Here is a 23,151-nt window from a genome sequence, read left to right as displayed (position 1 = left end):
CCAACAGCTCCCACTCACAGCCTGCACTTTTCCTGCTCCTGGTTCTTTCCTGTCTGAAGCTGACTCTCTTGGTTATCTTTAAATACCACACCTCATCATAAAGGCTTCATTTGAATTCCTACTTTCTCCATGAATTCCTTCCTAAAACACTTGTGCCGCATCATTCTCTCTTCCGTAGACCCATCATTATCTTGCACTGCAGCTGTGGAGTTAGGCTTCTGAAGGCGGAACTTTAACTTCAACTTCGCGGTAGACCCACAGCCTGTCCCCCTGCACTACCCAGTACAGTGCCTTAGACTTCGAGGTCAAAACGGAAAACACCTGTCGTAGCTAAGGGCACATATGTTGGTCTCTCTAAACACTGACTTACAGTTAAAAAAATACCTCGGATATTTCTTTTATAGAGATGAGATGAAATAATGCAATGATCGTTTATAACAGGGTTCTCTAAAAAGTCTACATCTTTGGGTATTACTTTAAATCTACTTTCATAAATCATAAACATTACTTGCTTTACAAGGCTATTAATAATTTAAGGAACCTATTTTTAAAAAGTCAACTTGGTCAAGGAGAGATTTTTGTTTATTATCCCAAAGTCTAGTTAAATGTTTAATTAAATGTAATAAAATTTTAAAAAATAGTCGTGAAGGCTTATTTAGAAAGATAAAATAAAAACCAGTAGACCTGAAAATGGTACAGAGGGGTAGATTTTATTTATTAATGTAGTGATTAAAAACATTTAAAAAGAGGAGCAAAAAAGCAAAAACTCAGAAAAAAAATATACTCAAAGCACTTATAAGGAAATGTTACAGGAACTTTGAATACCATTCCCAGACCACATGCTTCTAAAACAACAAGTATTCACAGTTCCAAATAATCTCAGCCCTTGATATTCAGATAGTCCAGAAGTGCAGATATGCCCAAAATCTCAGCTTAGGAGAAGGATTTCCAAACACTCATTTCATCATGATTTACATTCAGAGGAGTTGCTGCAAAGGAAGAGCAGCCCACAGAGACCTTCTGCATCTTTAGCTGAGGCACAAAGAACAGAAAAAGACAGGAAGACACTTTCTCTCCATTTCTCCTTTCCCACACCTTTGCTTTACAGTTAGGAAAAACCTTCAATAGAAGTACCCAGATTCCCAGAAGAGGGATCTGGTGAACCAGCAAAATGCAGACAAATCAAGACTCTGTGGATCCAGGAGGACAGTGGTTTGGTGGTCAGTGTTCACCAGTCACCCTCTGCGTCAGGAAAACAAGGCGGCACGTCTTCTTGTAACGTTCCAGCCAGGGCAGCTCCTGCCGTCCTCCAGGTGCCGCCCTCCAGCTGACGCTATGATGGTGCCCTGGACAAGCACAGCCCCTCCAGTGCGTCCTGGACTCACTGTGACAGCGCCGCCCATGTGGAACCACTCGACACTGATCCTCCCATCGGAGCCTCAGTCCAGGGGCTACTCCTGCAGCAGGCTTCTTGAGATCAGTATCCGCATCACTTCGTTGCTGCCTGCAAGAGCGAGAGAGGACGGAGGGGCTTAGGAGCTGCCGGGCCTGAGAGTCAGCGAAGCTCTGACTAGGGATGTAAAGGGCAACGTCACTTTTTATCTTGAAAGATGTCAGGAAGTGAGGAAAAAATTTACTTTTAAAAAAACCTCTCCTGAGTGGCATGGACATATATACACGACCAAACGTAAAACAGATAGCTAGTGGGAAGCAGCCGCATAGCATAGGGAGATCAGCTCAGTGCTCTGTGACCACCTAGAGGGGTGGGATAGGGAAGGGAGGGTGGGAGGGAGACGCAAGAGGGAGGAGATATGGGGATATATGTATACGTATAGCTGATTCACTTTGTTATAAAGCAGAAACTAACACACCACTGTAAAGCAATTATACTCCAATAAAGATGTTAAAAAAAACCCCAAAAACCTAACCTCTCCTGATAGTAAAAGTGATTTTATTAGGTAAAAAACAAACAAAATAAAACAGCAGAACATACAATGGTATACATAGTATAATTCTATTTTTAAAAAATGTATCTATGGGGGGTGAGATGAATTAGGAGATTGGGATTGACATATACACACTATGTATAAAACAGATAACTAATGAGAACCTACTGTATAGCACAGGGAACTCTACTCAATGCTCTGTGGTGACCTAAATGGGAAGGAAATCCAAAAAAGAGGGGATATATGCATATGTATAGCTGATTCACTTTGCTGTACAGCAGAAACTAACGCAACATTGTAAAACAACTATCCTCCAATAAAAATTAACTTTAAAAAATGTATCTATACAAGCGCAGAAAAAGGTCCAAAAGAAGATATTTTTGGTCTTAAATATAAAAGGAGCGCAAAGTATTAGTTCTGATGTCAAAACATGAATGATCTTTTTTCTTTTTAAACTTTTCCTGTATTTTGTAAGTCTTCAACAATAAACATACCAACATCATTGGTAATCAGAAAACTGAATTTTAAAAGAACGAAAACATTTTCCCTGAAAGAAGGGGGGGGGGTCAGTTGCTTGCTTCATTTTTCCACTCCTTTTTTAAAAAATTTATTTTATTTTTTTATTTTTTAATTTCCACTCTTTTTAATGCAAAAAGAAATATTAAACCACCATGAGGAATGACTAATCACACATCTCGAATAAAATCAAAGCTGAAATTTCCTATCTATCCAATAACAAAGTCCAGGGTGAAACAAGTGACAAAGACCAGTGTGCACATTTTCCTACAAGTGGATGACGGTATGGCCTGAAATAAGCGTATCTGGCTTTTCTCAGTTATTCTAACAGGGTTGAAAGACAGAGTCAGAATGAAGGGAAGTCTCCCGCACTCACCGAGGCTGGAAAGCAACAGCTACGTACGACTGGAGTCACAGAAGGAATGAGGTGACGGGGTTTGGCCTGCGCACTAGTAACCGTGCTCATAAACACGCTTTAGGGACAAGGTTTGCCGCAGAAAGCAGATACTGAAGCTTGTGACTTGGACACCCCGTGGTGGCTCTCAATGGGGCTCCCGGACAGGCAGGAGCAACCTCACTGAAACCTCGCTAGAGATGCAGATCCCCAGGCCCACCCACGACCCATGGAGTCAGAAGCTCTGCGCTCACAAACCCTCCCAGTGGTCCTGACGCTGGTCGGGTCTGAGCAGGATGCTTCAGAAGCCACAGGGAGGCCGGTGCTTCCTTCACGTTCCTTCACTCAGAGTCACTTCCACAAACCTCTGCCTCATCTGCTGCCTTTGCTACAGTGTAACAACCTCAGCTACCTACTGGCTAAACAACAGTCATGTAATTTCAAGACGTCCAAACGAGCGTGGAGTGGAGAAGGCCCTGCAGAGCCCGACGCCAGCAGCTTACCCATCTCCTGCCCGGGGGCCTGTGATCAGCAAGAAGATGCCCGTGTGTGACAGTTAATTTACTGAAAGCTCCATTAGCAACACTGACGGTCATGATCAGTGTGTAGAGGCTGGAGATCAAACTAGCTCATATCTGCCCTGGAAGTTACTGTGGAGAAGTCCTGGGATCCCTGAGGACCAAGTATTTTACAACAGTGACGAACAGCCACTGCTGCAATTTTCAAAACGCTTTCTCGGATGTTATCTTAGTTTGCGCTGTCTCTATAAATGACAAAGGCAAAGAGCAGGAGGGGGGTGACTTGGTGACTTCTGCGGGGACAGAGCAGGGCCTCCTGGCCCCCAGGCCAGGTCAGGATGGCACAGCAGGCCCCTCCAGAGCGGGCCGGGAGCAAGGAGGGAGGAGGAAGACAGGCAGCATGGGGACAGAACCGCCTTGGCCACTTTTACCTTCGAGGATCTGATGGACCCTGGAGTCCCGCATGTACTGCTGCACCGCGCAGTCCTTCAGGTAGCCGTAGCCCCCGTGCATCTGCAGGGCCTGGTTGCAGATCTGCAGGGACACAGCGATTAGATACCTCGGATTCTGGGAAGGCTCTGGAACAGGGGCTCCTCTCTCCGCTCCAGCCCTGATCTGGCCGCCTGCCCTGAGCCAACGCGAGGAAGGTGAAGGTGCCAGCCAGGCCAGAGGGGCTCCGGTTCTGTGTGCACGGGGACAACGAGGGGAGTGTGCCTCCTGAGCGAGCCAGGCCCCACCCACGAGGGGCTCAGAGGCCTCTGCCCTTCTCGCCTGCTGTCTGCAAGGAGAGGCTGCCCGCCCCACACCAGCTGGAGTTCTGGCAAGCGGCAGAGGCAGCCTCACTGTGGAAATGGCTCTGCCCCGACATTTAAACAGTGCTGTGGTCTGACCCTTCTTCCAAAGGCAGCATCTCACCCAGCGCACAGCCAAACGGCAGAGACAAAACCTGATGTGTGGCGGCGTGGAGCAGGTGAAGTGCTGGCTGAGCGCCCACGTGGGCCTCTCCTGAGCAACTGACGCCTTACGCAGCATTCCAGGAGCGGACGGCCAGCCTGCCACATGCCGGTCACCCAGGAGAGGCAGAGAGCAGCACCACTCACCGCAAAGCATTCGTCTGTAGCGAAGAGCTTGGCCATGGAGCACAGGGCCACCGCATCCTCACGTCCCTCCTGCAGAGCCACGGCTGCATTGCGGATCATCAGCCGTGAGGCCACCAGCCTGGCCACCATATCCGCCAGTTTGAACTGCAGGTACTGCAGTGAGAGGAGAGAAGAGAACCGGACACACGGACAGGCTCAGAGGGCCACCTCTAGCTGTGGGCCGCTTCTAAGGGGCCCCAGGCTCCACAAAGAACGTGCCTCATGAAGGTCTAAGTCCACTGCGCTCCCTGCACTTCAGCATCTCGCCTCCTTAGGAAGACGGAGCCCTCTGTCTGTCCCTTCCACCTACAACCAGTAAAACGCCCACAGCTCTGCCCGGCACGCCCTGGGGCCCCACGCCCCTGCACGCCTCACGGGGGCTGGGCTGGGACCCAGCGCGGGCAGGGCCAGGAAGCAGTGGACGTGGTGCCCGAGACCCCTGCCCCCGCAGCAGCAGCACAGGCCACAGCAGCGCCCCGAACCCAACAAGCCAGACACAGCAGGGCGCTTGCGACCCCAGCTCCAGCCCCGCCCCCCCCGCCTGCTGTGGTGGCAGTGCCCGTGACCCAGGCGACCCCGGATGTGGCAGAGGTGCCCGCCATCTGGTGCCCCTTGAGGCGACATCAGCCACAGGCACAGCCCGGGGCACAGCAAAGCACCAGCATGCCCAGCGCAGCACCTCTGCCAGCGGCGGCAGAGGCGAGAGAAACCAAAGCCCGCACTACAGCGCCACCTGCTGGAAACCACAGGAAAGTTAGAACCAGGTCAAAAAGCTCTACCCAAGAAGGTACTGGCTACTTCAAACGGGCCAGCAGAGGCACAACTCGCCAAGCACCATGCAGAAGCACGGTAACACATGGGACCACAGAAAGACGACAGTTCTCCAGAAACCAGACTTAAAGTCATGGAATACTGGGACCTAACTGATGGAGAATTCAAAATAGCCCTCATGAGGAAACTCGATGAGCTACGAGAAAAGTCAGATGGGCAGTTCAATGAGCTCAGGAATAAAACTAATGAACAGAAGGACTACTTTACCAAGAGACTGAAACTCTAAGAAAGAATCAAACCAAAGCTCTGGAGCTGAAGACCTCAGTAAATGAGATGGAAAATGCATTAGAAAGCTATGGGGATACAGCCCGACCACAAGGAAGAGAGAATTAGTGAGCTCCAAGACGGAAATCTAGAAATAATTCAGGTAGGAGAGGAGAGAGAGCTAAGATTAAAAACACGAAATCCTACGAGAGCTATCCGACTCCATCAGGAAGAGCAACAGAAGGACAGTGGGCATCCCAGAAGGAAAAGACAGGAAAAGGGAGCACAGAGCTTGTTTACAGAAGTAAGAGCTGAGGGCTTCCCTGGTGGCACAGTGGTTAAGAATCCGCCTGCGAATGCAGGGGACACAGGTTCGAGCCCTGGTCTGGGAAGACCCCACATGCCGCAGAGCAACTAAGCCCATGCACCACAACTACTGAGCCTGCGCTCTAGAGCCTGTGAGCCACAACTACTGAAGCCCGTGCACCTAGAGCCCGTGCTCCACAACAAGAGAAGCCACCGCAATGAGAAGCCCGTGCACCACAAGGAAGAGTAGCCCCCGCTCACTGCAACTAGAGAAAAGCCCGCGAGCAGCAACAAAGACCCAACGCAGCCAAAAATAAAATAAATAAATTAAAAAAAAATAAGTAAAAGCTGAGAACGTCCCAAACCTGGGGAAGGAACTGGATACACAAGTCCATGAAACTAAGAGAACACCTAATTATCTCAACTCAAAAAGATCTTCTCCAAGACACATAATATTAAAACTGTCCAAAGTCAATGACAAAGAAAGAATTTTAAAGGCAGTCAGAAAAAAAGGGCAATAACCTACAAAGGAACCCCATTAGGCTAAGAGCGGAACAGAACTACCTTACAATGCAGCTGTTCCACTTACGGTATTTTTCCAAAGAATATGAAAACACTAATTCAAAAAGATACATGCACCCCTATGTTCACTGCAGCACTATTTACAACAGCCAAGATATGGAAGTGACCTAAGTGCCCATCAATAGGTAAATGGACAAAGAAGACGGTGTATATGTATACAATGGAATACTACTCAGCCATAAAAAAGAATGGAATCTTGCCTTTTGTGACAACATGGATGGACCTAGAGGATATTATTTTAAGTGAAATAAGTCAGACAGAGAAAGACAAATACCATGATTTCACTCATACGAAGAGTCTAAAAAACACACAATAAATGAATGCACAAAACTAAACACCACCACATAGATACAGAGAACAGACTGATGGTTACCAGAGAAGAAGGGGGTGGGGGGAGGGTGAAATGGGTAAAGGAGGTCTACTGTATGGTGACTGATGGAAATCAGACTTTCAGTGGTGAGCTCAATGTAGTGTATACAGAAGTCAAATTATAATGTATACATGAAATATATAATGTTATAAACCAGCATTACCTCAATAAAGAAAAAAGAAAGAAAAACTGGAACACAAGCAAAAGAAAAAAGAGATAAATCATCTAATCCCATCCCCCTGAAATAATTACTTCTTACATTTTTCAGATGCATCCCTGAAAATGTTTTATTAATATTTATACAGGGACTTCCCTGGCGGTCCAGTGGTTAAGACTTCACCTTTCAATTCAGGCGGTGTGGGTTCAATCCCCAGTCAGGGAGCTAACATCCCACCTGCCTCTCTGCCCCCCAAAAAACAAAACATAAAACAGAAGCAATATTGTAACAATTCAGTAAAGACTTAAGAAAAAAAAATGGTCCACATCAAAAAAAAAAAAATCTTTTAAAAGAAATTTAGGGCTTCCCTGGTGGCGCAGTGGTTAAGAATCCGCCTGCCAACGCAGGGGACACGGGTTTGAGCCCTGGTCCAGGAAGATCCCACATGCTGCAGAGCAACTAACCCCATGCGCCACAACTACTGAGCCTGTGCTCTAGAGCCTTCGAGCCACAACTACTGAAGCCTGCGCACCTAGAGCCCATGCTCCACAATTAAGAGAAGCCCCCGCTCGCCGCCAAATAGAGAAAGCTGTGCACAGCAAGGAAGAACAAAAGCAGCCAAAGACAGACAAATAAATTAAAAAAAAATGTATACATATTCATGTATTCTGTAAACAAGCAGAAGCATACTCCTCTAAAATGTCGTGCTTTTTCTTGCCAGTCAATGTATCACGAATCTTTTCAGGACTATAAGCAAAAATTATTAAACAATTATTGACAGAAATAGAGCACAAGTTCTGGCTGAAATGGGGGCAGAACCCACAAGAGACATCAGGGCCCCACAGTTGTAGAGAATGTTCTAGAGACAGGAGCAAAAGCTGGGACAGCGGGGAAGTTACCTGGTTACTGGCCAGGGGCTCTCCAAACTGCTTCCGGACCTTGAGGTGGTCTCGGGTGAGGATGACCGAAGCATAAGCAGCGCCCAGAGAGCAGGACGCTAGGAAGGACGGTACCAACACGTCAAGTGAGCCAGGGGACCTTGCTGCCCGCCCGCCGTGCCTGCCCCCTGGGGTCCTCACCGACATTGATCCTCCCCCCGTTCAGTCCTCTCATGGCAATGAGGAAGCCCTGGCCCTCGTCCCCGATCCTGTTGGCCACGGGGACAGCACAGTCTTCAAAGATCACCGCTCGGGTCGGCTGTGAGTTCCACCCCACCTGGCAAAAATCAGGGGCTGTGTGGCTGCCCAGAAGTTGACCGCTCAGGGCAGCGTCCTGTCCACCAGGCTCTCCTATCCCTGGTCTTAGTCCCTCGGGAACTTCAATGAGGAAAAACAGAAAGGTCACACAAGTATCTGTCGACTCAGGTTTTTCTCTTTCAGCTCAACATTTTAAACACGTTAAGAGCATCTACTTCCTAGTGCCCAGTCCACCAGACCAACCTGTCCCCAAACATTTCTCACAGCTTCCTTCAGGATCGGGCGGAACTCTCCTCCTTTGTGGCACCTCCATGAGTATATTCTTTTATAAAAAACACTGACAGTATAAGGACCACTCGGAGTATGTGTCCTTTTATAAGGCCAGCGCAAGGATCATAATGACCAAGAACCACCCTCGTCCTTTGAAGAGCTCAGCGTTTTTGCACGTGGTGCCGTAACGTCCACCACGCTGGCCATCGGCTGCACAGACCCGGCGAGGCGCGGGCACTGGCGCATGGGAGCCAATCACACACACCTTCTCCCAGCTTGGCTGCCGGTGACGTCACCCTGGCGACATCATCCCGGTGACATCACCCCGGAAGCCAGAAATCGGTCCGGGGAGAGTATTTCCACCACAGAAACTGGCCAACACTGCACATGAGGGGCTTCTTGGGTGTCTGCTTTTCCCAGGGAGCTGAGGCTCAGTGAGGCAGATCCTGAAGAGCACAAGACCAGACAAAGCCCCCGGCTCCCCGACAGCTGAGAGCCCCACGGCCCTCGTTCAGGGCTCCCTGCCGTGGGAAGGGGCGCTCCATCCACAGCCTTTTATTTAAGGTTTTTCTTCCAAGAGAAGGGCTCAGTCCTTCTCTTCTGTCCGTCATCCTGTACCCTCGATTCCACTCAAACTCTTCTGCGACCTGTGCAGCTGGCCTGTTGACCACACTTCTGCTTCTCCTCTCCCTCCCCGGGAGCACTCCCCATCTCCCACCTCCGTCAAAGTCGAGTTCCGCTGGAACCTCCTGAGGCCCTTCTGGTAGCCTGAGCCAGCACTGACCTCGTTGCCTTTCAGGCCCCCAAGTCTGAAACCTTCCCACACTGGCCTGTGTGGCCTCCCTGGAACTTACCTCCCATCCAGAACATACACACCTGGAACGGGGCAGACGGGCAGACCTTAACAACAGCCAATCATCAGAGAACCGCGTACAAACAGCTGCTACCTCCCAGCCCCTGCCTGTGAAAGCAGCTCCCTCCTCCCCTGGGCAGAGAACCCCACTCCTCACCCCCTCCAGAGCCCCTGGGAAGCTGTAGCCAGAAAGAAGACCCTCCTCCCCGCCCCTCCGGCAGCCCCGCCCGCCCAGGACCAGGGGAGCCCTGTCCCGTCCATCTGTCTTTCCTTCCACAGACCGCCTTCCCACCGCCACCCCTCCTAGGGGAAAACGCATTCTTCTGTACGAAACCTTTGAACAATTAAATCCAAGATAAAGCAATTCCTCATACCACTTTCCCATAAGGTCAATGCAAAACTGGTTGTTTAAAGCTCTTGGCTACAAAATGTGCTCAGTACGCCAAGTCAAAGCATGTGCTTGCAGGAAAGACGGCCATGGGGCCGGAGAGAAAGACCGGCTGCTCAGGCCATCACGGCAGCCAAATCAGCCATGGCGATCAGTGGGTGACCCTGCACCGGGCCTGCACAGCCCTGCCTGCCTCTCCAACTTCATCCCACACCGTTCCCTTTGCTCACGGCCCCCCGGCCACAAGGAGAGGCTCTGGCTTCTTCAAACAGCTTCATCCTGTCCCCACCCTGGGCCCTCTGTCCCACTGCCGTCTCTGCCCAGAACCCTCCTCACGGCCAGCTCCCGTGACGCTGCAGACCTCATCTCAAAGGACACCTCATTTTTAGAGTCGTCTGTCCCCGCCCTGAGAAGCTCTCCTCCGTCCAGGTCGCAGCCTCCAGCCTGCCTTCCTCCCTTGCCCTGAGCGCTGGTTCCTGCGCCCGCCCTCCGCCCTCTGCCCGGCAGCTAACAGGCCAATTCTACAGGGCGGGGCGCGGCCGTGGGCCCCTGCTCTGTCCCACCACTCGGGACGGTGGAACCCTGCCAGCTGCTCAATGAAGGAGACGCCCTTCCAAATTCCCCACACGTTATAGGACACGTGAAAGCAAGACGAATAATTAAGAAGAAAACAAGCAGAAGGAGATATGCTATATATGCTTAAAAGCGAGAGAAGACAGAAAGTAAAGGCAAAGAGACGCTTTTTGTTTCTGGAATTTATGTGCAGTTTTACTCCAGGCCCTAACCTTGTCAGCTTTGGTATGCTATCAACCGATACCAGAAATATTGGTGTGTTGTAATGATCATCACTATCTTTATAAGCACAAACACCAGAATCAGTATAACTTGGTCCTGTAAAATTACGTCAGGCTCCATGTCAGTCTGTCTTATAATCCCAAACAGACATTCCTAGGATTAAGTCTTAGAGCTACCTATCTCATACACCACGTGTACACAGCTTACATAGCTTATAAAGGTAAGACAATGTCTCATAATCCCAGACAAGCTGTGGTGATTCTTGTACCCCCAGGAGTGAGTATAAGGCTTTGCACAGTCGGTGTCTAGCAGGTCCTGCTTTCCGGTACGAGAGAAGGGGCACTGAACCTCTGAACTCCTAGCAGCTACAAAGGATCAGGAAGGTCATGAAGGGACGAATGGGGAACTGGGGAACCGGGGAGCCAGGAGAGGAGAGGTAGATTAGGGGCCATTTCATTACTGACTTCTCTCCAAAAGCCCCAACTCTAACAGTACCTGCTGGAGGTGGAGGCCAGTCACCTGGCCTGGACCACCTGACTAGATCCCACCCTCATCACCAGTGACAGTTACATAACCACAGGTCTACTGTTCATGGCCTGGCTCCTTCTTAATCCTAAAAACGTCTTCTCGAAGCCTATGGAAACACTCTTCCTCTGACATTACTGAAAGACCCACAATCGCTTCCAGTGAGTTTTACTGTATTTTTATTTGGAGAAGAAAAGCGGCCCATATGCTTTTCATTCCTGAGACCTCTAGTCTTCCGTAAGCATTTCCTCCTGGGGGAACAGGAGGGCATCAAGATAAGAAGGTAGATAAGAAATACAGGCCAAAGGTGGCCGCAGGAGAGATGACGGAGGAATCCCTCCCACTGATGAACTTTCCGGCAAATGCTGCCACTTCACCAGCGGCCCAGCGCACTCTAACAACACCCTATCCCACTTGATACACTGTCGAAACCCTAATTGAAGCAACAGCCTCCAAGGCCAGGGAGCCAGTGTGGAACCCATTTCCCGAAACAGAGCAGAGGCTGGCCTGGCAGAAGCAAGAGGCACACAGCCTGACTCTCCCAGTCCGACCGCACTCACCTTTCTCTCCTTCTTGCCAAAGCTGAGGCCAGGGGTCCCCTTCTCAACAACTATGCATGAGATGCCTTTGGGGCCTGGTCCTCCTGTTCGGCACATGACCACATAGATGTCTGCTTCGCCTCCACCACTGATGAAGGCCTGCGGGGTTGGAGAGGGGAAAACACTGCGGTCCCCCGACGATGGACAGTGAGAGAGATGGTGGCACAGAGAAACTAAGGAGGGTTACAAAGAGCCTGCACCGAGGCTGTAAAAAGGACAGACACTAGTGAACGGAACTAAGCGGACTGAGACCAGAAGAGAAACAGTGACAGTGAACACGGGGAGGTCGGCCTGAGGTTCCCTCCCACACGTACCACCCCCGGGGACGTTCACTCGCGGACCTGGGGTCCAGGCTGTGGAGGCAGGAGGGGGACAGCCTCCGAGCTGCCCGGGGAGGACCGAGGACGGCATGCTTGTACCTTGGAGCCACTGAGCACGTAATGATCTCCTCGTCGCTTGGCGGAGGTCAGGAGGGAGGCGGCATCACTCCCACTGCCTACGGCAGGGACAGGAGGGAAGCGGAGAGGTGGGAGAGAGCCTGGGAAGGTGAGCGAGTCCTGGCACGGCTCCACCTGAGCCGTCTTCCCTGATGAAAGACCCCTCGGAGTTTGATACTTTAAAGTCCCCATGGCTGAGAAGCTCTCTGGACTTGTGAAAACGGCATACGGCAATCAGACCCTTTTCCATCTCCCATCACACTAGCTTGCAGGGAGCCTCCTACAAGGAGGTTCTGGGCTGCAGCCTGGAAAGACTCTGCCCTGGAGCGCTCTTAGCCTGTGACATCAGGTCGCGGCCATCAGGCACTCCTGGTCCACAACGGCTACCCGTGCCGGGGGCTGAGAAGGCACGGCCCGGCCCGTGATTTCCCACGAGCCACACCTCCTGCTGCGCACACCCACCTGGTTCCGTGAGGCAATAGGAAGCAAACTTCTCCATGGTGCAGAGTGGAGGGCACAGCCTGTGCCTCTGTTCCTCACTGCCGAAGGCATCGATCATCCAGGCACACATGCTGACAGGTGCACCAGGAAGAGACGTCGACAGAGACGGAGACGGACAAGGAAAGGAACGTTGAGGGGGGAGGGGAACGGGGAAGGAGAACAAAGGCAGCAAAGTACAGGGAAGCAGATCAGGGCGGGAAGGGAAAAGGCACAATTGAGAAGATTCGTCTTTAAAGCAAAGGCCTGGATTGACACATATTCCTGGAACACACACTACCCAGACGGACCCGGGGCCACGGTATTTCTCACCTGGATGCTGGTCATACTATTTCTAGGTAGGTTAACTGAGCTCCCTAAAAACCAAGGAGTCATATGTCCTTTCCCAAATGAGTGGAGGCTTCATCTTTGGGTTGAGGAAAAGGGAACAGGCCCCAACCACTCTACTGGAGAAGTCTGTTTGGTACCGGGTCAATCTGGAATTTGGGAGAAGGCCAGCATTCTCTCAGCAACATACAAGATGACAGATTCAAGTCCAACAGGGAGCAGCAGACCTAAGTGTGAACCTTTAACTGTCTAGTCCTTCAAGGACAGCCAACCTGAAAAGAGAAACCTCTTCCCTGTTTATGTAAAATTTCCCAGTCAACCCGCAAGCACACCTCACTGTGCTTCCCAATCTTGGCCACTCACTTGTGGATGCTTATATAGGCTGTGGTGCTTGTGCAGCCTGTGGCCAAGGCTTCAAAGATGACAGAGGTGTCGAGCCGTGACAGTCCAGACCCTCCCACATCTGTTCGTACGTAAATCCCCCCAAAGCCCAGCTGGGCTGCCTTCCGCATCACATCCACTGGGAACAGCTCCTGCGTACCAAGAGAGCAGGGGCATCAGTAAGGGATTCACAGACGGCCTTTTCTTTAGAGGGCACAAGGAAGGATCAAGACGTTTGCACTCGGGAGAGAGTAGGGAGTCTCTTAACTCAACATGCCTTTTGTCATCTATATAGTGGAACCAGTTAAAATGCATTCTATAAGGACTGGTTTCTGGCATCAAAGTTTCTTCTTATTATCAATAGAATTGCCTTGGTTTAAGAGTGCCCAAATCTTTGTGCGATTTAAAAAAATGATATCTACAGGATGCGGAAGATGCTTTCCAGGAAAGGAATCACACCACTCCTGGAACTTGCATCCGCTGTGAGAGCTTTCAGTGGAGAATAAATACCGAACAATCTGGATCATAAGGAGGAGATAAGGGTCGCTGCATGAGGCGTCCGTGGGGACATCCAGCACAAGGCAAACCCGCACCTTCTGGTCCCACTCTGCCATGTTTGGCGCCATCTCCCGGGCAGCAAAGTTGAAGGCCACTTTCTGGAACTCTTTCTGCTCTTCGTTTAGTCCCGTAGAAGCTGTGGGCAAGGCGGCATTCACTCAGAGCCAGGACAGGGGTCAGGGAAGTGCACTGCAAGCAAGAAGCACCGCGAAGCCCGGGCCGGCAGTGGACCTACGAGAGCATTCCCACATGGCTCGCCACCTCTAGCACCCACCGTTAATCAGCGCCTTGAGACTTACTCCCAAACAGACTGGCTGACTTCATTTACCTTGTTACTTATTCTTTCAATACTCGTCTTTATCTCTTCCTCCTCATGAACCCACATGAAAGGAACCATAAACACACACTGACCCTCAAACTATGATGAACATTTTTTTCCTTCAGGATGTCCTGCATTTTCTGTATTGGAATCTGTGCGTATTTGTCTACCAGCTACAACGTATTCATCTTAAAAGGTCAGTCAGGAAAGGAAGATACGTGTACTCTGGCTTACCTTCCAAATTAAGGAAAAGATCCTGTAACAAAGCCGTGCATTTGACAGTGACTGATAACAGTGATAATGAGCCTTCCAGTGCTGAAAACATGGCTAAGGCCTTCCTAAATCCGTCTTCACCTAATGGATTCAGAATTTTTAGAATATTTTCTTTCCTCACTGTTAATGCCGTGACTTTGGGTAACTCCTTCACTTCCAGGTCTAAGCTACTTAAAAGCTAAGGAAATGAACTGACTGAGCGATACCAAGAGACAGGTAGTGGAGCTTCATGAGGACAAGTTTCTCTAGAACCTTAAACATTTTGTAAAAGACTATACTATTCCAGTATTTCATCAGAGGCGATACTCTTTAGGAGAAAAATATCTGCATCAGCCTACGTGAAATAGTGACCACTCAATTCACAGTGTCATTACTTTACAACTTTTCTTTAAATAGCCAGTTCCCCGAATGACACGAACACTATTTATTTTCTATGTTTTTTTTCAAACACTGTGCAGAATGAGATAGGACTCAACTGCAAAGCAGAGCGACAGGCCACCTAGCTGGTCATGTGGGCCTGAAATATTTTTCCTGTTTTGCAAGGTGATAAGACTTTCGGCTAGAGACAGGCCAGAAGCTAAAAGGGAAGAACCTAAGCAAAGCTCCTGTGAAAAACCACAACCTTTTGGGAACCGTGTAGAGAATCTAGAAAAGAAAGGACCATGAATCTGGGAGCCACCATGCAGAAGGGTCAGCAACCTGCACAGGGTGACAGACCTAACGCTGCTCCCGTTATCTTTCTTTTGTTTTCTTAGGACTGCCCTTTGGAAAGGACCGCCTGCCTCACATGTCCCAGGCAGAGATAACAGAGTGTCTGCTGCAGCTGGAGGCACAGTGGTGGCTGAGAAAGCATCCGGGGAAGAGGAAGTGCTGGGCTCTGCACCGCTTTCTAAGGTTTCAGCCTTTTGGTCCTGCGGTGATGCTAAAGAGCACCAGAGGTGTGGAGGCACGCCCGGCCACGACGTCCTCCAGTGCCCGCCTGTCCTGCACAGCCCTTCCCACAGAGGACAGGGGCCGGCGGCAGCATGTGTCTCTGGGTAGACCTGGGCCTCAGGAGTGGCTGCTGTGTGAAGCAGGACAAAGCTGTCTGTCTGTAGCAGGACCCTCACCAAAATGGGAAACTCAGAAGTGAAGAGCTGTGAGGGTTAAAGATGACGCTACCTTGAGAAGTCCAAAGCAGAAAACTACGTTGGGTGTTGCTCTCGGAAATGTGTTAGGGATAAACAATTCATGGTTCCTTGCCTGGGAGTTGGGTCATTTTCCATTCACAAAAGAATACTGACCGACTGTCTACCATGGGGCAGTGCTGGGGTGTCCAAGATGAAAATGGTCCATTCACCCAAAGGATGACATAAGTGGTGAGAAAGCAAACATCTGGCTGTACACGGGCTACAAAACTTCCGTCCCAGCAAGAACTCAATACGTGTCTACAGATATTATTATCAGTATTTGACAGAGTAAAACAAGTAGTTCAGGGTATATAAGGTCTAAGAAGTAGATCTGAATTGCATACAAAGTAAATAAGAGGGAATGGGTGTACACAGGTCACATGTACAGGCACACCTTGTTTCATTGCCCTTCATTTCTCTCTGCAGAATTTGTGTTTTTTACAAACTGAAGGTCTGTAGCAACCCTGTGTTGTCAAATGATGGTTAGCCTTTTTTAGCAATGAAGTATTTTTAAATTAAGGTATGGACATTGTTTTCTTAGACCCAATGCTACTGCACACTTAATAGACTACAGTGCAGTGTAAACATAACTTCTACAAGTACCAGGAAAACAACAAAGTCGTTACTGCAGTATCTGCTTCGTTACAGTGGTATGGAACCAAACCTGCAGTATCTCTAAGTTGTATAAATACAACATAATTACATATTTATTTAAGATAGATAATAATCAATTCTAGATAACGGAATGCTAACAAAAGGAGAACACTGCTTGGAGAAAAAAAGTGGAAAAGGCAAGTTAAAAGTAAATTATACACAAGAAAGCATGGTTACTGAGTAAAAATACCTAAGTTCTCAGAAAACATGCACTGAACAACAAAACAAGACGAAAACCAGGAACTTCCCTGGTGGTGCAGTGGTTAAGAATCCACCTGCCAATGCAGGGGACACGGGTTCAAGCCTTGGTCCGGGAAGATCCCACATGCCGCAGAGCAACTAAGCCCGTGCACCACAACTACTGAGCCTGGGGCCACGGGGCTCTAGAGCCCGCGAGCCACAACTACTGAGCCCGTGAGCCACACTACTGAGACCGCTGTGCCACAACTACTGAAGCCCGCGTGCCTAGAGCCCCATGCTCCACAACGAGAAGTCACCGCAGTGAGAAGCCTGCGCACCACAACGAAGAGTAGCCCTGCTCGCTGCAACTAAAGAAAGCCCGCGTGCAACAACGAAGACCCAATGCAGCCAAAAATAAATAAATAAATAAATTTATTTTTTAAAAAAAAAAAGGATCTTTGAATGCATCCAAAGGCCAAACCTAGCCAGAGACTCAACAGTTATGAGAATCCTGGTGCTCAAGGAATGCTTGGGAAGCTGCAGCAAATCACAATGAGGGAGCACTGGACAAGGAACCAGGCGTTCAAGATCTGGGTCTGCAACTATCAATTATACAATTTTCAGGAAGTCAGGCCTCCAGACTCCTCCCTCAGCCTTAGGTGCCCCGTTGTAAAACCAGGGGCTGCACTAGACACTGAGCAAGTTTCCTCATCTGTAAAATTATATAACAGATATAATGAAAATCATAACGCTCTTAAAAATTACTTTTCACATTAAAATATGCCATGAATCAATGAGAAACATTTGTTGATCCCTTCCATTAACTTGATATTCTAATATGTAGAATGATACACCGAAAGGACAGTTTCCTTTCATTTTACTGATTAAAAAGCACCTTCAACACTGGTTGAAGTTACACCACTAGCCACCGGAAATACTTATGTTTAACCAATTTGTTGCCCATCAACAAAGGTGACCTTGCTTACCGAATTCTAAGTGCTAGGATAGGGTGGCACCCTGTGAAGGTGTTTTAGGACATTGAGAAGAAAACTGTCCTATACCTTGGCGTCCTTTACAGCTCTGGATGTGGAGCTAAGGCCCTCAGAAGCTACTCTGCTGTTTTCAAAAGTGTCATTTATTAAAAATTTAAAAAAAGAAAGACTTCAAAAGAAAAAAGTGGTTAGGCGCCCGACAACGTCACAAAGTATCTGGTTACCCCCTAGGCGGCCTAGGTCCCCCCCACTCCGTTACTGGCATCGAAATTATTTGCCTGGTGCCAGGAGACATTCAGATCTGTAAGCTCTGGCAGTTTCCCATTTGCAACAGGTTATTTTTCTGCAGAAATTTCAACAGTTGAAGTGTTTTGTAGTTATAGGTGCTGTTCTATAATTTATATATGGGAGCAAACCTTGTATCACCGGAGATTTTGTTCACCAATCACAACCAGCCCCGGGCTTTTCACATTCTTACTGCCTTTAGAACCGAAGGTTGTGATTTAAAAAAACAAAGTCACAAGCTTCCGCGGCGGAGCCCGTCGTTATCCGAAAGCAGATGGGTAACGACGTAGCTCCGAATTGTGAGAGGAAAGGTCGCAGGGGCGGCCTCGCGAAACGTACCGACAGGTTCATAACACAAAGCACGGTAAGGGCGGTCTGTACAAGGACGGACCAGCATCGGCCACCGGGACCGGGCTGAGCCGCCGAGGGTCGCCCGCCCCCGGGGCCGCGCCACGTCTAAGCCAGGGAGACCACTAGGCCCGGGGCGCCCGCACAGGCCGACGCGGTGAATGAGGGCGGCCGGGCCGGCCAGGTGGACGGACCCCTACCCCCGGGCGAGCCTTACGGTCGATGCAGGAGACCACGCCCCGCCGACCGCTTTCGGCGGGGGCCTGGAGCCCGCCGCACAAGCCGCGCAGCCGCGCCCCGACACGCCAGCACGGGCCCCACAGCATAGCCGCCGCCTGCTCCACTCCTTTCTGCTCGGGCCGAGGTCTGAGCGCCGGTGACCCCGACCGGCCGGCCACAGGGGCCGCGCCGCACCGCACGCTGGGAGCTGTAGTGCGCGCCGCGGCCCCGCGTGCGGACTCGGGGCGCCTGCGCGAGGAGCCGGGACTACAACTCCCAGAGGCCCCCGGGGCGCGCGCCAAGACTAGAAAGCGCCGCGGGGACTCTGTGCAGCGCCCTGCGACGCGCGGGGAGGTGGGCTGGGTTAGCGCTTCGAAGGCATGCGGACCCGCGCGGGTAGCGGTGATTGAGAGAGAAGACCACCGGGGGCGCTCAGCGGCGGTCTGTGTTAGGCGGACATAAGGGCGTGGGTAACGCGGGAGGATTCCGCGGGCGCCCTGGGCGACGGCTGAACCCTCGCTCCTCGGCGCGCGGGGACGCCATGCCGCGAGCCCGGAAGAGGCCGGCGGGGGCCGCGAGGCCAGGTGAGCCGCCCCCGGCTGCTCAGCGCCGCTCACCTTCCGCCCCTGCGCGTGGGAAAAGGCCTGAGTGGGTCGTTTTGAGGTCCGGTGTCCCGAGCCGCCCACCAGGCTTATGCCCAGGGCCCCTCTGCTGCTTGCTCGTCCGAGCGGTAGCTGTTTGGAAAGCACGAAAAGTAGCTGGGATACGGGCTGGCAGGCACTGAGGCCGGTCGCTTACAGTTCCCGGTCCCCGGGAAGCCAGACGAGGAAAGGAAAGGGTCACTGGGGCTGTGAGAGCAGAGAGGGGTTGGGGGGACGCCTTGAGAGGGAGGGGATTTGAGTCTAGCCGTAAAGAATGGGTAGGAACGCGGGATATCCCCGTTGTGTTCACAAGGATGAATGGCATTCTAAATGGAAGAGGAGCAGCAGCAAAGCAGTGAACGACAGAGAAAGTGCTTCTTCGAGACTGGGAAGGGTTCCGAGTTGCCCACAACGCATTGTTAGTTAACAGCACACACGGTATTTACAGTGTGCCGATCAACTCCAGGGGGACCACCAGGACCCTAGGAAGGTTCCACGTGTTAGACGTCCATCTAACGTGGCATACGGAGGAGCTTGGACTTGGTTCAGAGGCTGCGTAGGATGGTCGTTAAGTGGATTCAGATAGACCAGCGTGGCAGGCCCTGATGTATGATCTGGGACACATCTTACAGATGGACAGAACACCTCATAAATTGTGTAGACTGAGTTACAGTGAGGGTGGTAACACATAGGGCGTAGGGTAAGAATTTAACAGCTATTAGGTACTGGGCACGCACTCTGCTCCAGGCACATTTCCCTCACTGTGTAGGATAAAGTCCCGTCGTGACCATGTCTGCAGAGTCCAAAGTGGCTGTTTTATCCAGCTTTTCTTGGCACCTTCAAGGAGTAGAAAGGAGGCAGGCCACAGAGCATACTGAGCAAGAAGGAAGAAGTTGAAGTGACATAATAGCTAATATTATTGAGCATTTATGGTAATGCCAGACACTGCCTCAGCCCATTATTTGTATTATCTTATTTAGTCATCAAAGCAAGTCCGTGGAGTAGGTGCCTGGTTTCCTCGTTGGAGAGAACAGCCCCAGCAAAGGCAGAGGAGAGGGTGAGGAAAAGAAAACATTCACTGACTACTTAATAGACGCCACGGGAGGTATCCTTATCTCACTGAATGGGTGACCCAGAGGATGTCCCGTAAGGTAGGTGTTCTGGCCCCATTTCTGTAGATGAGGAGCAAGGTCGACAATGAAGGCACCACTGTTAGTAACTGACAGCCCCGGAATGTGAGTCCAGCTCAGACTCCAAAGCATGTGCTTTTCCTGCAACAGAACTTTCTCAACAAGCAAGAAAATTCTTTTTTTTTCTTCTCCTATTGCAGACAAGAAGGGGCCAGAAGGAAAACGTACCAAAACCGAGAACCCAGGGGAGGCATCAGCTAAGGTGGAGAACCCCAGCCTCCAGGAGACTTCAGCCTCTAAAGACTGTGGGAAGAATCTAAGCCGCTACTGGCTGATGAAGTCAGAGCCAGAAAGCCGACTGGAGAAAGGTGTAGATGTGAAGGTGAGGTCCCGCACCTGTCTCCAAAGTGCATGGGGGACACCACAGGGTCCCATCCCCCACTTCTTACCTTCGAAGGGTAGGGAAAATGTGATAAAGGATAGAATCAGTGGGATTTATGGCCATCCACTATCTGTTTTGTGAACCTTCTACTTCGGGCAGGGGTTGGCGAGCATTTTCTCTAAGGGCCAGGTGGTGCTGCGGCAGCTCTGCTGGCATCTCAGGAAAGTGGCCACAGTGTGGCTGAGCTCCAGTCAAACTGTCAGCAGAATCAGGCGTGGGCTAGACTTGGCCTGAAGGCTATAGTTTTCCAGCCCCCAATCTAGGCAACATTCAGTCTTAGGTTGCCTCTCTCTTGCCACCTGCCATGCTCCTAGGTATCTCCCTGCCAACAGCTGGTACACAGGAGGCGAATGTAAATCAAATTTCATAGTAGCCTGGAGAAAATAAAATTAGAGATACTATAGAAGGGATATATAATATTTTAATAAATGAAATACAGGTAATCAGCAATTACCAGATTAATTATCCACTCATCTTATCCTCCTAATTAGCAAGGCTAACAAGGTAACACAAAGCTAACTTCTACTTGTGCGGTATGAGTGGCTCTGTGAAGAGCTTCCCAGTAAGCTCATATGCCACTCCAGCTGGCAACGCCCTATAGGGGAAGGAACTTGTCTGCTTCCATATAGTCTTACCAGTTGGCCCAGGATTGTTTACTGAATGACCTTATTTCTTGCCTAGTTCAGCATTGAGGATCTCAAAGCAGAGCCCAAGCAGACAGCATGCTGGGATGGTGTTCGCAACTACCAGGTAAGCGGGTTAGAAAGGACCTCGAGACCCAGGGCGGGTAAAAGCCTGCTTCATTCTGACTTATTCAGTAGCAAAATCTCTTGGCCAAGGTGGTTTTTTCCCAGAACCCAAACCTGAAAATATATTAACAAATGCCTTGATTTCTTTGACTGCATGCAGTTTTCAAATGGCCTGTGTTCCAGCCAGTGTCCTGATACAACTCTGGGTAAAAGGCAAGAATTGAATTGGACTGCGGGGTGGGGGAGGAAGCTGCAAAAAACAAAATCTCATCTAATAAAAGCAGACTTGATTTCCGGGGGCTAGTGTTTTCTAGCCGGTGGGAGGATAGTTCTTGTTTCTTCTCTGCTGGAACAGGCCCGGAACTTCCTGAGAGCCATGAAGCTGGAGGAAGAAGCCTTCTTCTACCACAGCAACTGCAGAGAGCCAGGCATTGCGGGGCTTATGAAGGTCAGTTGTACAGGCTTAGGTCTGAGTCCATCTCCCTTCACGCAGGTTAGGGAGACAGTGTAGGTAGGTAACCCTCCTCCCCATCCCTGCCGTCTCAGGGACATGTGACAGGACTGCAGCAAGGCAGGCCTTCATTTCAGGCCCCGCTGGCACAGACCTCTCCATTTCTGCACCTTGGTCTTTCACTCAAAAACAGGCCTGATGGTAGCTCTTCCAGGCCAGGAGTTACCAGGATAGAATTAACTGCAGGTGGAGAAACAGTGGCACCAATAATAACCTTTAATGTTTGGTTTTAGAACGTACTTTTAAGATTTTTGTCAAAATAGGGTTGATTTCCTCTGCTTGCCTTAGACTGTGTATTACTTCCAGATATTTGAGCCCTCAGTGGCTCAACAGCGAGACAGATGGGGTAAGAATACGTAGGGTAGGGAATGACAGTTGGCCTTGGACTAAAGCCTGGCCATGGAACTGACTAGACAGACAAATGATTGGAGACTCGGCTTTAATTTCAGATCGTGAAGGAGGCATACCCAGACCACACACAGTTTGAGAAAAACAATCCCCATTATGATCCATCCAGCAAAGAAGACAACCCCAAATGGTCCATGGTAAAGATACTACTATTCTTCCTATTTCACAAAAGAGAAAGGATGGACAGAGAGGGAGGAAGGAGGTCTGGGGTATCTTTAGATCAGGGCACAGAGCCCCGCTCAGTCTGATGAGGTTACCCTGCCTTTGGAGAGAAGGACAAACGCTGGCAGCCAGGCCCATAGGACCTCCTGCAAGCAGCTAAAACACAGCAGGCAGAGTCCAGCTGGACATGCCTTTCTGTCCCATACGCTGTTGCCATGTAGGTGGACGTACAGTTTGTTCGGATGATGAAGCGTTTCATCCCACTGGCTGAGCTCAAAACCCACCACCAAGCGCACAAAGCCGCTGGCGGTCCCTTAAAAAACATGGCTCTCTTCACCCGCCAGAGACTCTCAGTCCAGCCCCTGACCCAAGGTAAGAACGGCCCTTGCCTTTTGATCACATGCCAGAGTGACCATGAATTCACATGTACTAGCTGGTGAACCCTGAGCACGGTGGTGCTCAGGTCTGAGTCTGTCTCCCCACCTGTAACTCCCAAGAGGGAGGAGCCCCCCCGAGCTGCCCACGGCAGCCGTGCTGGGCACCTGTCGAAACGCCCCCGAGGGTTCCGAGTGAACGACTCCCTGTCTTGCGACTTGAGAGACGCCTGCCACGACTGCCCTGTTCAGGAGACACAGACCTAATTCTTCCTCTTCTTCTTGCCCTTTTCGGCAGAGGAGTTTGATTTTATTTTGAGCCTGGAGGAAAAGGAACCGAGTTAATGGAGACACAGCTGCTGAAGTGGGCAGGATGTTGCCCCAAAGTCAGGCTTCCACAAGACAAGAGAAGTCGTGGGGAACATGCTGGTTGTGTTTACCTGGGGTTGTGTGTAGACGTCGGGTTTGGGTCCTTTTTAATAAAACATGAATGTCTGAGTTGGAG

General features: G+C 50.3%; 2 protein-coding genes across 6 annotated transcripts; one reads left to right on the top strand and one right to left on the bottom strand.

Moving 5' to 3' along the window:
• Positions 1–689: 689 nt before the first annotated feature.
• Positions 690–18,413, bottom strand: ACAD8 (acyl-CoA dehydrogenase family member 8). Of its 3 annotated transcripts, XM_082629311.1 has the most exons (11): positions 18,228–18,411; positions 13,826–13,926; positions 13,215–13,384; positions 12,489–12,598; positions 12,009–12,085; positions 11,551–11,688; positions 8,043–8,178; positions 7,863–7,960; positions 4,475–4,627; positions 3,806–3,908; positions 690–1,504 (listed from the first exon to the last, which is right to left on the bottom strand). In XM_082629311.1, the coding sequence occupies exons 1-11, from the start codon at positions 18,334–18,336 to the stop codon at positions 1,452–1,454; spliced, it is 1,248 nt and encodes a 415-aa protein (XP_082485437.1). In that variant the 5' UTR covers positions 18,337–18,411; the 3' UTR covers positions 690–1,451. The 3 variants fall into 3 exon arrangements, with proteins under 3 accessions (XP_082485437.1, XP_082485438.1, XP_082485439.1); XM_082629312.1 differs by lacking the exon at positions 18,228–18,411 and having other exon boundaries at positions 13,743–13,826; XM_082629313.1 differs by lacking the exons at positions 7,863–7,960; positions 8,043–8,178 and having other exon boundaries at positions 18,228–18,413.
• A 113-nt stretch (positions 18,414–18,526) lies between these two features.
• Positions 18,527–23,144, top strand: THYN1 (thymocyte nuclear protein 1). 3 transcript variants are annotated; one of them, XM_082628393.1, is made up of 7 exons: positions 18,529–18,813; positions 20,201–20,382; positions 21,124–21,192; positions 21,547–21,639; positions 22,152–22,247; positions 22,494–22,644; positions 22,945–23,144. In XM_082628393.1, exons 1-7 carry the CDS (start codon positions 18,771–18,773, stop codon positions 22,989–22,991), a joined length of 681 nt encoding a protein of 226 aa, XP_082484519.1. In that variant the 5' UTR covers positions 18,529–18,770; the 3' UTR covers positions 22,992–23,144. The 3 variants fall into 3 exon arrangements, with proteins under 3 accessions (XP_082484518.1, XP_082484520.1, XP_082484519.1); XM_082628392.1 differs by lacking the exon at positions 22,945–23,144 and having other exon boundaries at positions 18,527–18,813; positions 22,494–22,937; XM_082628394.1 differs by lacking the exon at positions 22,494–22,644 and having other exon boundaries at positions 18,528–18,813.
• The last annotated feature ends 7 nt before the right edge of the window (positions 23,145–23,151 follow it).

The sequence above is a fragment of the Mesoplodon mirus genome (assembly GCF_964341445.2).
Source record: "Mesoplodon mirus genome assembly, chromosome: 7".
Classification (NCBI taxonomy): Eukaryota; Metazoa; Chordata; class Mammalia; order Artiodactyla; family Ziphiidae; genus Mesoplodon; species Mesoplodon mirus.
This window is presented reverse-complemented; position numbering and strand designations above follow the sequence as displayed.

Excerpts from the sequence above, each read along its gene's own strand:
- ACAD8 (XM_082629311.1), bottom strand. The coding sequence starts at position 18,336 with ATGCTGTGGGGCCCGTGCTGGCGTGTCGGGGCGCGGCTGCGCGGCTTG. Across the intron at positions 8,179-11,550 it reads TTGGCAAGAAGGAGAGAAAG|GTGGGGTGGAACTCACAGCC; the intron begins GTGAGTGCGGTC and ends GATTTTTGCCAG. Across the intron at positions 3,909-4,474 it reads CTACAGACGAATGCTTTGCG|ATCTGCAACCAGGCCCTGCA; the intron begins GTGAGTGGTGCT and ends GTGTCCCTGCAG.
- THYN1 (XM_082628392.1), top strand. The coding sequence starts at position 18,771 with ATGCCGCGAGCCCGGAAGAGGCCGGCGGGGGCCGCGAGGCCAG. Across the intron at positions 21,193-21,546 it reads ATGGTGTTCGCAACTACCAG|GCCCGGAACTTCCTGAGAGC; the intron begins GTAAGCGGGTTA and ends CTGCTGGAACAG. Across the intron at positions 21,640-22,151 it reads GCATTGCGGGGCTTATGAAG|ATCGTGAAGGAGGCATACCC; the intron begins GTCAGTTGTACA and ends CTTTAATTTCAG.